Genomic DNA, 16,783 nt, shown 5'->3' with positions numbered 1-16,783 from the left:
AGCCAAACCCGGTATCAACAGGACCGTCACGAACCAGCAATACATTTGCAGGCTTTATGTCACAGTGCACAAAACCCTTTCCATGAATGTACTTGAGACCCTTCAGAAGTGACTCTGTATATCTCCTTACGTGCATCTCGTGCAACCCGAACTCTTTAAGTCTCTGAATCCAATCCTCTACGGTTCCTCTTTGAGCATACTCCAAGAAAACGTTGAACAACTCCTCACCTTCAACATTCTTCGTCACATCGCTGCCGTAAGTATCGATCACAAAAGGGCAGTTCTTGAATTTCTTGAGAAGTCGACTTTCTTTAACCAAGTCGGCACATTCCGACAGCCTTGCCGACTTCACGGCCATAACCGGCGGCATTTTGGAACCTGGTTTGACCGGTTGAGCCAAGAAAACGCTCCCAAATTGTCCTGCGCCGAGGAACCTTTGCCGAACCCACCGTTTGGTCCGAGTGGCGTTGCCGGAATCCGGCTCTTCTTGGTGGATTCTTTTCCTCTTCTTCTCCAACTTTTCCATCGTCTTTACTTGGTCATTCCCTTCTGAGGTCATGATGTGAGAGCAGTCTCTGATCCCTCGAGTGGAGTTGTCGGTCTGAACTTATGGCACAACTTGAAAATCCTTTTCCTGAATGTCTATGGATTACAAAAGAAAAATGGCAAATTTTGTTCACTCTGAACCTGACTTTCCTTTCGCGTCAAGAAAAGAAAACTGATCGAATACGTACCTTGTTGTAGCGGTTCTTGAAGCTATTACTCTGTCTCTGTCAATTGCATTTTGGGTTTGTGTGGGGATCAAGTTTCGAATCTTTTTGGTCGCAATCTAGTCTATTAAAACCCCCGGAAAAAAAAGTAGTACTTCTATTAATTCACTAATTAAATAAGATACTACCAATAATTAATAGGATGATCCTAAAGTCTTGTTTTTACCAATTTACCATTTTATTTTTTGCCTAAACACTAAACACGTGTAATTATGTAACAAGTTGGGGGGTTTTAGACATGAAACACTACAAATCTAACTGGCAAGACGAATGTATATGTGTCAATCAGAGATGAAACAACATACTATACAACAGTGATGAGCAAGACATTACTTTGGAGAAAGGTTAGCCTAAATGTTTCGAAGAGTCGAGTAGCTATTGTCTGTTACTTGTCAGTATCGAGGAATGTAGTCATGTAGACATTTTTCAGGTGTATGTGTTGGGTAGTTGATTAGCTTGTCTAATCAAATTGGGATATATACCAAGATTTTTCAATCCGAATTGAAGTTATCAACGAAATGTGTTGGGTACGTAGTTGATTAGCTGGTCTATCAAACTGGAATATATAGTTATATACATACCTCCCAGCTGATCCAAATGGAATGGATGAAGCAGCGGTTGACAGTCTCCATTAGGTGTAGTTGTCACCACAATCACCATGCATCTCCGTAGTGGCCAAAAATAGATCGAGAGAAGGTTGTTGCGAACCATTCAAAAAGAAAAGTTACGTTGCCAAGTAAAACGTCTACTCTTCTATACAAAACAGTCCAGTTAATTAGTGCATTTAAATATGTACTAGTTAATTTTTAACTTTGGAAACTGCCCCATTAATTAGTTATCAATTTATATATAGAGGGAAAGATCCTCATTCCATACACAATGAAGCCATACATGAAAGGAAGAGGAACACTTGAAGTACTTCTCGTTGATGCTGAAGACATTAGACACACTAATATCTTGGGTAAGAGCTATGGTGCATTATGTTAGATTCCAATAACTAAAAGAGTTATGGTCGAATTCCCAGATCTTTGTTACTATACATATCCGAAATCGTTCTATGAAAAAACTAAGATATTCTGTTACTCTCGTATAGGTAAACCGGCATATTATGTTATCTTAGAGTGTGGCACTCAAGTGTACAAAACCAAAATATCATCAGGTTATTTTTCTTTTTTAGTTAATATTTTTATTCTTTCTCTGTAGTGCACAGTTGATAATACTGCATATATATCATTCTTAGGTCTAGCTAGTTTAATTGGTTATGTGATACAGAAGAAGATGAAAAAGTTTCCTGGAATGAAAAGTTCACATTTGAAATTTCTGATTGGAAACATTCGCCTCATCTCAAATTCAGAATTATGGACACTGAGATGTTCACGGATGGTGGATTTGTTGGCGAAACCATGTAAGATAAAATATACCATCTTCTTGGATAAAGTTCATATGAGAACTGGTAGTTATTACTACCTGTATTTTCATATGAAAATTAGTTATTACTACATGTATTTTCATATGAAAAAAAAAAAAAATATATATATATATATATATACACACACGTTCTTGGCTACAGAGATTCAGACCGTCTGGATTCGCCGTGTTCGGTGACGGCAGGCCGGACCACGACAACCACACTACCCACCTCCCGGTGATTTCGTCTGTGCTGGCCGGAGCTCTATCGATGACCTACGTTGGCCGAAATCTGCAAAACCAAAACAAGTTTATGGGCAGATTCCAGCGATTTCGCCATTCCGGCAGCTGTGGGTCGCAGATGGAGCTCTGGCCAGCACGTACGTGATCGCCGTGAGGGGAGCACGACTGACACCATCTGCGCAGTCGTTGCGCATCGCCGGTGGCCGGAATGGCTGAATCCGGACGGTCCAAACCTCCGAACATGAGAAAATCTATATACATAAATACACACACCAATGTTTTGATCCTGCTATATATATAGGATTCATATTGGTGGAATCATTTCCGAGGGAGAGGACAGGATTTATTGAAGTAAAACCATCACCATATAATGTTGTGCTTGAAGATGACACCTATAAAGGAGAAATAAAGATCGGATTCAGATTTGTGGCAATGTCAGTACCTTAATTAAGTTTTATTGTTACAAATTATTTGACTATTATCGAGTACATTATGTTGGGACATTCGTTTCAAGAGTTTATGTGATATGCAAACCTCATGATAGTATTCCAAAAAAGAAAATTGGATTTCTCAACTTAGTCCATGCTTTTGATATGCAGGAAGAAGCTGTAGTGAACACAAGGGAGTATTTAGCACTGAACAATAAACAAGAACGATCAATCTGCAGGACCATTGTGAACTTATGGAAAGTTCTATGGTGGAGGATTATGTATCATCAAAGAATGGATTCTAATAACAACCTGAAGCAGAACTAAGGAATTTTAGAAACTCTTTCCAACCAAAGCATTTGATTTTTTCATTTTAGTAGAACCTGAGTATGTCCGAGTTGTCTCAAACAAGCAACTTAGACCAGGCAAAATGTTGTTACAAGCCCTCTACAAACCTTAAATAAGAATTGGTATTTGGAGCGTTCCAAACCTTCTTCTATATACATTCCCAATTTCACCCCCAAAAAGCAAGATCCCAAGGAACTATATATATCACTGTGATTAAGCCTTTTTTTTATATCAGGATCAAAATGATGACGAACAGTAAAGGAGTGATGGGGAATATGAGCAATTGCGCCTGCAATATTAGGAGGGAATAATTGTGGTTCTAGAAATGTTTTGGAGTTACTACTCAATTGCAACCTTTAAGATTGATATTGAAAAATATTTGAAGAATGAAATCGACATATCAAATCATTATAAGGCTCATCACACAACTATTAACATGAATATGAGATTTAAAAGGCTGATATTACATGGCCTAACTTACAAGAACAACACAGATCACTTGGATGCGCGCTGCTATACAATATCTCAGTCGGGTCCTAATCCTTGGGGAGTTTAACTCGTAAATAACAATCAGCGTTCCACGTTCACCCACTAACAAAACTACAGTTGACGAGGGGTATTCAAGGCTTCCATAACTTCATTGTGCAGTCTTCACCAAATGTCGCAAGAAGATTCCTGTGAGGATGATGTGCGAGACCAATCACATCCTTGTCATGGATCTGCAAATGTATGAATTAAGAGTTTAAATCAGATCAACCTCTTAAAGTAATCAGAAGTGTATTTATATACCAAAAGTACGCCTTTCAACAGAATTTGAACGGCACACAGAATATGGTGTGGAAAGTTGCTAGCCTATATAACCATAACCTAAGAAGAGGCATGCCTGAACCGGTTACGAGAACAATGATATGTGTATGCTAACAACTACGTCAGCAAGAACATAGAGATGCCACTAAATAACTCATCGCAGTGAACCCTAAGGATCCCTGAAAGAATCTCACCAACTTGAAAAAGGACCACTATGTCTGCTTTCTAGCCTGTAACTGTCAGGCTGTCAGCCCTCTATCAATCTATAAAATAACCAAATATTATTTAAGGTGACTCCACAATTAATCAAGAAAATGAAATCTGTTGACTAATTATACACGTTTATAGGCATCGCAAACAACAAGCGCAAAATAAGACATTTCAGTCAGGGAAATGTCAAATAACTCGATCAAGTTCTCTAGTCACTTTCTCAACTTAGAGCAAACGTTCAAGGTTGTTCTGATTGCAAATACATGAAATAAGTAAAGCAATCTGATGCCCGGGTTGAATACAACTTTGCATTAACAAAAGACATACCTTCAGTAAATGCTCTAACTTTCCGGATTGGTAACTGAAACAATACAGATTACTGCACATGAAAAAATTCTTGCATCAGATAAGGATCACAAGAACAGAAACATGCTGCAGAAACATCTTTGTAATAATAAGAGATAACTCAAAACACTGAAATCTTTAGGAAATCAAAGGTTCAAGAGCATGAATGAATCCAAAGACGCTAAGAAAACAATACTGGACTTCTTGAAGTTACGGAGAACACTGTACTTGCTCCTAAATTTGTATTTTCTTTTTAGTAAAACAGCCAAAGATGTGCATTGATCCATACATAGATGTATATAAGAAAATATTCTAAAATCAATGTATTGAAATAACAATGTGAAATAAGACCATGATAGTCTTACAGTATGTACCTGTCTTCACCAACACAGTAAATCCATTCCCCTTTTGGTGACACACAAGCGGCCAAAAAATCTCCACCTTCTCTTTTACCAGATGAAAAGCTCTTCACAACCTAAACAATAAAATAATGATCAGAAACAGATGAGTCCTATCTGAGTACACCTATATATGCACTTCACAATCATTCAGTCATGGCCTCAGGCTCAAAACAGTTGTTTCTAGTTATTTGTGGCTTACGCCCCCATTCAACTAGAAGAGAACAAAGAAGTCCCTAAATTTGTTTATGATGACCTGCCTAATAATGTGATCAAATTTGTACAGGTAGTTAAGTTGGGATAAAGATATATAACTTTTCTCACAAGAAACAAAAGTTAATTGATTAAAAGAAAATTACAAATGCACATGAAACTAAAACATCAAACAAAGATGCCAGTTAGAAACAGAGTTTCAATGAACTAATAGAAAAGTTAGGAATTGGCATAAAGACAGTTAGACATTTCTTCTATGGCTTGTTAGAAAAATTATCGGGAAGTAGAAACTCGTTAATAACCTTATATATATATATATATATATATATATATCTTGACTGCAACATCTTAACACTAAATACAATAGCTTTCAGAACTCTTTAAGAATCATAATTTACATTATTTAACTAAGCAAAGATGAAGAAGTTGAAGTACATGGCTAAGTATAATTTGAAGCAAACAATAACTGTAAGCTGTGTGGTCTATGCACGGCCCCATATGTATCAACACATTCAACTAACTAATTCTATAAGCCAATTAGATCCGTCATACAGATTTATACCCAGAGTCAACAGGAACAATGTATAACCACTTTGTTTTGTAAAATTTGCAATGACTCAATGAAACCCATTGGAGCTTATCAAGTGATAAAGCATCCCTAAAGTATTGATTTCATTATTTGATAGTATATACATTTAAATGTTTAAATTATAAATTCAGTTGACATCCCTTATAGAGTCAATAAAACAATGACGGTAACTAAAAAGTCATGCATCAATATAATCATCAACTATCCAACCTCAGATATAAGTGAAAAAGTTATTTGCTACGATTATCAGGATTGAAATCAAAGAAAAATATCAACTAAAGATGCCTGAAAATATGTCTTGCATTTGGTGTGATATATAAATACACACACACATACCTGTCCTTGAAGTGTCATTATATATATCGATGAAGTCTTATTGCATACAACGATATGATCATTGCTTTTTGGGAAAAGATGAACAGAATTAACGGAAGCATCACCTCCCTACCGGTCAACAAAAAATAAAAGCCATAGATTAGAGAAAACTCAGAAAAGCATATGTTCAAGACACATTAGTTATTTTCCTCAGGCTATGCACAATATTAAAAGAATAGGAGCACACCCTTAAAGGAGGAGGTGGTTTAAATGTCTGAAGACAATCGGCACTCTTCGAGTCCCAAACCTGTAACACATGTTCTGTTATGCCTAATAATTGAAAGGTTTCCTTCAACAACAGGACGCATTGTTAGAGATCTTACCTTGACTGTGCAATCACTAGATGCAGTGATTACGCGGGCACCATCGCTTGTAAAGATTGCATTGTTAACATAAGAGGAATGACCCCGGAATTCTTTCAACAGCTTCCCCGATTTTAAGCCGTGGATCCTATGTAAGCCAAATTACAATCAACTTCATAGTAGTATAACAGAAAAGCCCACATAAAAGCATGTAACAACCAATTATACAAAGTTTTAATGTGAAAGCCATGGTGTATGCGTCAGTGTGTCAACGTGTCTGTGTGAGAGATGCCTCAGGCAACCAATGAAGTTACCCTTGAGTAGTATAATTGTAATTTAACCAATACACCTCACAGAAATTTAGGTATATGAAACACATGAAATCAGTCAAAAATTAAAACAAAATAAGGATGCAGACGGTAGAATGATTTGGGATATAAACAAACTCAGTAGAATATCGATCTGACATCCAAGCAAACATGTACATCAAGAAAGTCAAAGAAATAGAAGTTCAATGAAACCTGGCAGTGCTATCAAATGATGTACTAAGTATTTGGCTTCCATCTCGAGAGAAGGTAACACTGGTGACACCCTTTGAATGTGCATGTTCAAGACGCCGCAAGCACTGGCCAGTCCTAATACGCCAAACCTGTTAGAGGAAAAATTAAGCATACAGGAAATTTGCACAGAAACTTTTGCACATTGCATAAAAAAGCATAATAAACTGCAAGGCATTTACATGAACTGGAGAACACTAAGCACATATCTTCTGGTTTAAAGATTAGGTCCAAATGCATCAGATACATTGGTAATTATAAAGACTAGCAGTAGAAGCATATATAGGAATCTCTACAGAACATTCAAACGATATCCTAAATAAAACAAACCAACTTATGTCCATAGATGTTATATGCAGCAAAACTAAACCAACAGGTAACCGCAAATACTCACTAAAAACAGAAAGAACATTGGCATGAAGTGAACCACGTTCTGACAACACCCCCATGCAAAAATATAACCATACAAAACCAAAACCAAAATTTATAAGCAATCTGCTACAGCATGTGTATAACATCCCATATACACTAAGCACAGACACATAATCATAGCAAGAGAAAGATGAAGTAAACCAGAAGTTGAGAATCAATCAGAATAGCAACCGCATCCTAAATCAACTTCCTTAAGAGAAAATCAACAAAATATTTTCCTGTATCCAAGAAACCAAAGTAGATACATACTTTGATCTTGCCATATTGATCCCCAGATGCAAGCATCTCTGAATCTCTGCTAAAGTCAGCACACAGGACTGGATCGTCATGGAGCATGAAAGCTTCCTGAACAGTGATAATACGTCAAAAAATAATATTAATATGCAGAAACCAGCATATCATAATACAAACTTCACCAAACAGATTTAGGAATATCCCATTAAGATCTCATCAGCAAAGTAGTGTCGATGACCTAATTAGCTAAGTTAAAATAGTTAGAAGTATCTACTATCCATGTGGACATGTATGTGTGTGAAAGATTCTTTTTACGTTTGATTCTTGGTGAATGTTTGATTAGCAACTGCAAAGTTGAGAGGACTAATTCAGTTTACAGCAACCAGATCAATTACAGTTCACAATGATTACTCTTATCTCTTCTCACTATTAGTGAGAACAGTGTTGGAGATCTTTAGAAACAACCACCTCAGCTATTCAATTTCTTGTCTTAGAATGCATAGCAGAATGTATTATATAATTCAATGAAAATCTCCTTGGCTTAAGATTTAATATGTGCGAAGTGCAAAATTTTGAATGACTAGAGATTGTCAATGAACCGGGTTTGATCAACCAATAAAATACAGATAGATAGAAAATCATACAATTAAGTTATTTAGTAACGTAAAACTAGGTTTAAAGGCTAAACTTTATGCAAATGACGGTATCTCCATATTTGTAAAAGGTGGCTCTTCAGCAGACCTACATATAGTCAAATGGGCTGAAGAAAAAGGGGCCAAACTGAAGCCCTTTGCTTTAGCTCAAAAGGTATTCTCTTGGGTCAAATGGGTTTCAATTTTTGGAATTATAAAAAGATATCATAAAATCACAGTTCAGTAAACATCTTCAAATTGCTAGTAAATTTGCAACAAGAAAAGAGGATACAAGCTTAAGAGATTTTCATTATATGAAAGGTGACCCAAAGACCCACACAATATAGGCTGGGGCAGATCAGATTGATATTTATAAATTGGTATGCTATAAATATACAAGCATATATTTTCATGCTCCTATAATTCAGGGGAAGGGTACACAGCCGTAGCGCCAATTTCTGTAGTCTAACTGAAAATTATATCATTTATATTGATATATATACACACACAAAATCAAAAGTAGTACAAAACATTACAACTTCGGGAAGAAATAAGTGCTTACATCGGCCTGGTATTGAAGATCCTTCTTCAGTTTCCCACTTATGTAATCCCATACCTGGTAGTGACACAGTCAGAAAATGGCAGTGCCTTCAAATCTCATCAAATATTTTTATCATGAAGGAAAGACGATCAATTATACATACCTCAATAAATCCATCAAAAGAGGTAGAGACAAGAAACTGGCCATCTGGTGAGAACCGAGCACACTCTGCATGACTCTTGGTCCCAAACTGAAAAAAAATAGAACAATTAACCATACAATTAAAAAAATTGCTACAACTACGATAAAAATAGTGTAAATAAGAACCATAGTAATGTCAAAGAAAAGAATAGACATGCTATATGATGCTCCACTTAATACATAACAAAATAAATTGGGCAAATATGCTATTCTAAGATCAAGTGTGCTCCATGCCTACATTGTGGCAACAGTTCGATCGAAAGGAGGGTTTAGCTGCTGCCAGAAAACAGATCATGGGCAGCATTCTTCGGGCTGTAATTTCAGTAATTTGCAGGGGAATGAATAAAAGCATCTTAAAAACTATATCTAGTCGGGGATGGACGACCTTTGGGGAAGTCAAATGAATTCCATTCCTATGTGACCTTACCTTAATTGTGTGTTGAAGAGTTGTTGGATACAAGTCATCTACATCCTGTTTCATAGCTGCCGTTCCCCTAAATAAGTCAAACTGTGTCCCTGGAGGAAGTAGTCCTGAAAGAGAAAGAAAATTTAACCATTAGACAACTTATGCAAAGTAACTGCGGAAAACCATTTGATTTATGGCAAAAAAACAATCAGAACAATTTCAGTAAATAGTAAAGACCTAATGTACGTATATCAAACGAACAGTCCAGTTGACCAGAGGCAGAGAAGCAAGTCTAAAACATAAAGGTCAGAGTGTAGCAAAACAACAAAGGAACAGCCAACATGCACATCAAATTACTGTAAACCAGACCAAAATATCCTACAAGATAGAAACTTCCTGATCCAGATTTTAAAAGTTTCACAGGAAACAATCTTGCTTGACCCTCAGGTAATTCCCTGCTACCATATTTGATCTTCAACTATTAATTTGTTTCTTCCTGACCAGACCGAATAGCAAGCACCTTAGACGCAGTACTATCCAGGAAATAAAGATATACAAGAGGATAGCACCAGCCAACTAACTTTTATATCCTTAACCATCCGCATTACAGTTTAACTTACTCAAAGCATCTAACTTCTAAATAATTGACCCGTGTAAGCCGTTTTAAAACAACCACTGGCAAAGTCCATCAGAAGCACTCGCCTTACTGTCTCATCTCAGTAGCTTCTCTGGTATTTTTGCAAAAGCCGACCTCTGTCTGATTGAATAATTCAATTAGTATACATCATTGATTCAAAGGTTACTCAAAACTCCAAATGGAGGGGATTATCTTAGCACTGCTTATGAATAGGCAACTACTGGAACTGGATGTAAAAGATTGCCCAGCCTAAGAAATAAGTACTGATTGATACAGGCTTGATCACTGGATTGGCTGCAAGAAAACTACTGTTCACTCGAGCGAGAGGAAACGAACAATGGATGGCTTGCCCTTCTTTGCTTGATACTAGTACAGACCACCACAAGTCCCCATACTTTAGATACCCCTTATCTAATTCATAACACCTCCTTGTCCGCTAGGTTTACAGTATATTTACACCACCTGCGGTGCTACAGTCTTGTTGCATCCCTAGGATTTCCTCCTCCCTGACTAAATGGAAAAAGGCTTATCTTCTTCCCTGGTCTAACAATTCAATTTCCATCCTTTGCGTATGTAGATTTGACATATACCAACAGAAGTTGATTACTTTATCTCTCCTACTTGTTAAAATTGTCTCTATAGTTCCTTCGGAATCGGTGAATTGTCTGTTCTACAATTTTGGTGAAAAAACTACCTCACCAAAAGCAAAACCTGTACCAGAATTTAGGATGTAAATTTCCAACCTGTCCTTTGGTAACTTTGGTCTTCCCACCTCGTGAATCCTCATAAATTTCCCGACATGTAATATATGTTCTAGTACAGTGTCGATAGGTGAGTACTTTTACTTCAGATCATCTCATCCTGTCATGTTCTCTCCAACTAAATTATATGTGAGCTTTGTCTTATATGGAAACATTGTTTTTCAATGACATCTTTTTCTTGGGAGACTACTGAAATCCATTAACTTAGATGAATTTAAACTACGAAAAATTAATCTTTTTGATGCATATTGGATCCATCAACAAGAATACAAGATAAGCAAATTATGTGAATATGATACTTAGCATGGTAAGATAGATGAAAGCAACTTTTCATAGTATTTAAACTCTGAAATGCATAAAAATTCATGCAGGTTTACTGCTACTGAAGAAACTGTGGCCAAGAAATATCCAAGAGTACTGCAAATGTCAGAGAGAGCAAACCAAAAAAAAAAAAATGTATAACTTTTTAACTCAACTTTAGTTTGCAAGAACCTTTAAACCAAATAACAGACAAGAAATATGATACTTGGAAGAAAAAAATAACCTTGGTGCTGCTGCCACTTTAGAGCCTGACCGATTAGAGCCATTAATCTTGAAGGTGGCACCACAGTAACTTCTGCAGCAAGTGCTGAGAAATGCAAAGAAAATAAAATGAATTAATGGAAACTGAAATTGCAGCAACAAAAGTAATGGTCTAGCATCTACTCTTATTTGATCCTTTTGTAGTGAATCGGTCAACAAGTTAGTCAGAGAAATATAACAAGCACAGCAAACCAAGAGAAACAACCACAAAGAAAAGAACACAAGAACACAGATTTAAGGTGGTTCAGCAAATAGCTTTGCCTACATCCACCGGACAAAAATACACTTCCACTATATTAATAATTGGTACACAAGAAAAACTAAGAAAACAAGGATTATCTTCTCTTCCTATCTCTGCCCTCTCTGCCCTCTCTCACCCTCTAACCGAGAATGGAATACACTTTGCTTTTTGTCTCTGTGATGCCTAAACCTAGAGCATAACCCCTCCTTATATAACCATAAGGACAAACATGTTTCCTCACCAAATAGAAATCTTATTCCTAATAGTGGTAGGCTGTAAAGCCTCCTCCTTCTACAGGTAAACCATCATCAATAAGGATTCCTTATCCTTACCGGAACACCATACTCTAAGAAACCATCTTAGGAAAAACACATGGGTTGAAAACCCAACAATATCCCCCTCCAGACCATGAGAGGTACACCGGCACGACTCCATCACCGGGGGTCCGCCCAAGCTAACCTGATCAGGCTCCCACTGATCGAACAACTCATCACCATGTCCCTGTTGGTGGAACAACTCTTGACCATCTTCACCCTGGTCAGAAAACCCGCTGGAAAAAGACATTTGGGGACCACTTTTCTAAAACGCCTTTCTTCCTTATATGATCGTCACCATGATGCCGTATATCCGAAGAAGTATCACCCATTGCACTCAAGTCATCTTTATACACCAAGCTATGTGTCTTGTACAAGGAACGACAAAACTCTCCACTAACAACGTCCAACGATCGATTCGGTAAGCTTCCACTTCCCATCACCAATAAACTGGTGGAAACCTTGCCTTGTATGTACAAAAGAGCTCCAAGTTGGAACTAACATAACAACTTGCACCCGTATCCACGAACCAATCATGACCATTGTCCCCCACATATAGACATTCTTGTAAAGTAAGAAACTCATCTGAAATACAAGCAGTATAGCCATTATCTTCACCATCTTGGTACTTGCCTTTCTTCTTGTTTTGTTTCCACTTTTGACACATCCGCTTCATGTGGCTCTTCTCGCCACAATAGTAACAATCACCACTAAACCTTTGACCCGAATTCTTGCATTTACCCTTCACATAAAGGGCTCTTGCGTGCTCATTGTATGTGTTAACACTTTTCCTTCTTTGTTCTTCGTTAAGCATGTTATCCTTAACGGTATCCATAGGCAATACACCATTAGACGCAGAATTACTCAAGGTCACCACGAAAGTTTCCCAATTATCCGGCAAAGTTCCTAGCAATAGCAATGCAAGTAGCTCATCATAAACCTTCATACCCATTGTCGACAACTGGTTGGTCACATTCTGAAAATTGTTCGAGTTGTCATCAAACTTCATGTTGACCATCTCTTTGATAAGGAATGTTTTCTTCACAGCAGTTTTCTTCTCAAAGAGGGACTCCAATATCTTCCAGAGTTCTTCCGCATCAGTTTCTTTCGACACATGGTGAAAGACGCTATCATTAACCCATTGCCTTATCGTACCAACTGCTTTCCGGTGTAACTTTCGCCACTTCTCATCAGTCATATTGGTTGGCTTTGCAAGCACACCCTCTATGGCCTCATGCATATCCCTACAATACAAGATATCCTCCATTCTTAGCTTCCACGTCACCCAATTCTTGTGGGTGAGTTTGATCATTGTGTCTTTCACATCATTATCCATTCTGACAACACTGATTCAGCCAAACCCAACCTTCAACCAGGCTCTGATACCACTTGTAGTGAATCGGTCAACAAGTTAGTCAGAGAAACATAACAAGCACAGCAAACTAAGAGAAACAACCACAAAGTAAAGAACACAAAAACACATATTTAAGGTGGTTCAGCAACTAGCTTTGCATACATCTACCAGACAGATATACACTTCCACTATATTAATAATGGGTACACAAGAAAGACTAAGAAAACAAGGACTCACTTCTCTTCCTATCTCTCTCCTCTCTGCCCTCTCTCACCCTCTAACTGAGAATGAAACACACTTTGGTATTTATCTCTGTAATGCCTAAACCTAGAGCATAACCCCTCATTATATAGCCATAAGGACAAACATGTTTCCTCACCAAATAGGAATCATATTCCTAATAATGGTAGGCTGTAAAGCCTCCTCCTTCTACAGGTAAACAATCATAAATAAGGATTCCATATCTTTACCGGAACACCATACTCTAAGAAACCATCTTAGGAAAAACACATGGGCTGGAAACCCAACACATTTCCTATCTGTTTGTCCTTAGGTTTCAAAAACTGATACCTCTGACTGTATAACACATATAATCAATATCAAGGACACATGTAGAATAAGAAGAACAGACAACTGAAAAAAATGACATTTAACACAGGATCTTTATATTCATGTATGATGCCACTAAAACAAATTACGAGCAACTTTAAGCATGAGTCATGAAAGCCAGAGATTAAATTCCAGCTGAGGGTTTTAATGAATATAAACAAAGCTTCACATCATTTTAACTTTCATTATGTACCCTACAGGCGAACTATTTTCTTCCAGATGACCTTATTAGGAGTATTCCCAAGTAATCCTAAAGAAGTGAGAAGGGATATAAAGTAAACCTTGAGCAATTTGTGCACGCCGTTTCTCTTTTGTTGAATCTTGATAAGCCTGAAATAAACAAGATTAATTTGATATCATTAATTGAATAGATAGAAGAACATACTCAAAAAATTTATCTTATCTTGCAGACTGACAGCTCTTTGAAAAAGAAAATATAAAAACAAATTACATGGAAAAATGACAAGATCAGATTTGGCTAAATACTTGGTGGACGTTTCTCGTAATAGTATACAACTACCCCATTTCTCAATTTTTTTCTTCTATTAGTTAGATTCACAAGAATATAGATAGTAAAAGATTAGCTGACAACTGGCAAGATACCACGGGAGTTGCATAAATAGAGATGAAGAAAAAGGGTTGAAAAAAACTCTTGTTTTTATTACAAAGTGTAAATGACTCATGTATCCAATAGTTAAACAAAACTCTCATACCTCATTTGGATCGAAATAAGTTCTGGCATGGAGATGTTCCAGACGCAAGTATCTTTCTGGTTGTTCTTGTTTCATTACACCCATTACCTGAGTGTTTCTTAATATCGACCGAGCGGTCTCTACTTCTCGAAGTTCAATCATTTCCAGTACAATCTACAAAATTTACAAGCCAAAGTAGTCATGACCGGTGCAGCTATACTTTAACAACTAATATCAAAATCAATGTACTATCAAGTTCAGAAATCTTAAGTACAGGTACCACTATCAATTAGAGAAATCTCGGGTTGAGATACTACTAAACTCCTTAGCCATTTACACCACCCAAAAACAAAGCAAAATTTACCGTCCACTAGTTCAACACATAAAATTTCCACAGAAAACTATAACATGCCTACTCTTAACACTTAATAATCCTCAATTACATTCCTCAACTTACATCCACTTTTGTTTTTTCTACTTAAAGTTTTCAAAAGTGTGTCTTTGCGGTACGCTATGTCCCTAACTTCAACCCTAATCATAAGCATTCCCTCAAAAAGTAAGTACTTGCTCCTATCCTGCATTCTAAGGCGTAATCACTATCGAAACAAGTACATCCTATCAAGTAGTCGACGGCATTCAGTTTCGCTTTAGCTATCCACAACACTACACTCTTCAACTCCCTAACTAATACTGGAACCAATCACTAAGAAACAAGCAGCATCAATGAGCTAATACTGGAACCAATTACTTTCGCTGTATCCGAAATCGAAAGAATTGAGATTTGGAACCGCAATTACACAAACCTGCTCATACAGATCCTCCAATTTGTTCCTAGGCAGCTTAAGCTGCGCCACTTGAGGCAAAACCGCGTCCCACCTCCCATTGTTTACATCAGCTAAGAAAGTCTCAACACTGTCAACGGTGTTGAGCGACACCTGGCACTCGCTCTGCAGCGTCTGGAACGTTTGGTGCAGAGAGTTCTCTTTGCAGAATTGAAGCACGATCTTGATCACACTGAAATCCCCAAACAAGCAAAAGAAATTGAAATTGAAAATCTGCGCGATAAGGAATTTGAAAAGGAAGAGAGGGAATCGAGAAATTGAGGGGCGGAGACGTACTCTCGAGCTTCGATTTCCAAGGTCGACATGGGCTCTGAGAGTTGGGCGAAGTCGGAATTTGAATAAGAAGGCAGAGTGGTAGAGCAATGTAGGGTTTTACAGTGACGCCTTAAGGGAGTCTAACGGAAAAGATGATTTTTATATATAAATATATTCTTGGCTGTAGACCTCCCCACAAATAGTTTTATTGCTGATTTCTATTTTTACGCACCATTTTTTATTAAATTTTTTATCTCTACCGTCTAATATTTAAATAATATTTTGTATATTATCTCTATAAAATTTTATCCAATTTAGTAATCATTAAGGCCCTCAAAATCGAAAAACAAATGGACTGAATGAATTCTGTCAAACATAAATTGTTCATATTTTTAACAAAAAACGCAATTTTAAAAGTCTTAACGATTACCAAATTGATTGAAATTTTGTAAAGATAATATACACAATATTATTTAAATACTATACGGTGCAGATGAGGAAATTTAATAAAAAAGTAGTGTAAAAATAAAAATCCGCACCAAAACATATACATATATATATGTTTTGTTTTGTCCTTAATTAAAATAAATATAAGAGTAAATTATAAAACAGTACCATTTATAAAAAAACAAAAAATAAAAAAGTATCATTTACTATTACAAATTATATAAAAAAAAGTCATTACCTCATATAATTATTTTATCTACTTTCAATGTCGGACCACGTGTTAAGCATATATGCTTATTTTTGATAAGCCAGTTAAATTATGTGTATCGGTTATATCTACTAGAATGAACACACACCCGATCAAAATGTTTAAACGTTTTATAAATAAATAAGGATTAATGCAAGTACCTTATTGCAAAGTGGAGATGGTTTTTTCCGTCGGTAGTTATTAGAGATATAAGTAGGTAGTTACTGAACACATGAGTAATGGTTATTGAAAATTATTTCTTTTTCTTTTTTATTATATGTTTTTTGTAATTTGATTATTTTATAGAAAATTATAAAAAGATACAATCTTTCAATTTATATTAGAAAAATGTCACTACTTATGA

The 16,783-nt window shown here is 36.6% G+C and overlaps 1 protein-coding gene and 1 pseudogene across 1 annotated transcript; one reads left to right on the top strand and one right to left on the bottom strand.

Moving 5' to 3' along the window:
- Positions 1-1,661: 1,661 nt before the first annotated feature.
- LOC126793793 (elicitor-responsive protein 3-like) lies at positions 1,662-3,175 on the top strand (annotated as a pseudogene).
- A 359-nt stretch (positions 3,176-3,534) lies between these two features.
- On the bottom strand, positions 3,535-15,858 carry LOC126796040 (suppressor of mec-8 and unc-52 protein homolog 1). Its single transcript, XM_050522804.1, has 16 exons — positions 15,747-15,858; positions 15,432-15,642; positions 14,650-14,802; positions 14,218-14,266; positions 11,381-11,464; positions 9,460-9,563; positions 8,995-9,081; positions 8,853-8,906; positions 7,674-7,769; positions 6,957-7,084; positions 6,457-6,583; positions 6,321-6,380; positions 6,095-6,202; positions 4,933-5,033; positions 4,541-4,592; positions 3,535-3,915 (listed from the first exon to the last, which is right to left on the bottom strand). The coding sequence occupies exons 1-16, from the start codon at positions 15,773-15,775 to the stop codon at positions 3,817-3,819; spliced, it is 1,542 nt and encodes a 513-aa protein (XP_050378761.1). The 5' UTR covers positions 15,776-15,858; the 3' UTR covers positions 3,535-3,816.
- Positions 15,859-16,783: the final 925 nt, after the last annotated feature.

Source organism: Argentina anserina, chromosome 5, assembly GCF_933775445.1.
Source record: "Argentina anserina chromosome 5, drPotAnse1.1, whole genome shotgun sequence".
In the NCBI taxonomy this organism is placed as follows: domain Eukaryota; kingdom Viridiplantae; phylum Streptophyta; class Magnoliopsida; order Rosales; family Rosaceae; genus Argentina; species Argentina anserina.
Note: the sequence above shows the minus strand (reverse complement) of the source record. Positions and strands in the feature narration are given on the sequence as shown.

Excerpts from the sequence above, each read along its gene's own strand:
- LOC126796040 (XM_050522804.1), bottom strand. The coding sequence starts at position 15,775 with ATGTCGACCTTGGAAATCGAAGCTCGAGA. Across the intron at positions 15,643-15,746 it reads TTGGAAATCGAAGCTCGAGA|TGTGATCAAGATCGTGCTTC; the intron begins GTACGTCTCCGC and ends TGGGGATTTCAG. Across the intron at positions 5,034-6,094 it reads TAATGACACTTCAAGGACAG|GTTGTGAAGAGCTTTTCATC; the intron begins GTATGTGTGTGT and ends TTTATTGTTTAG.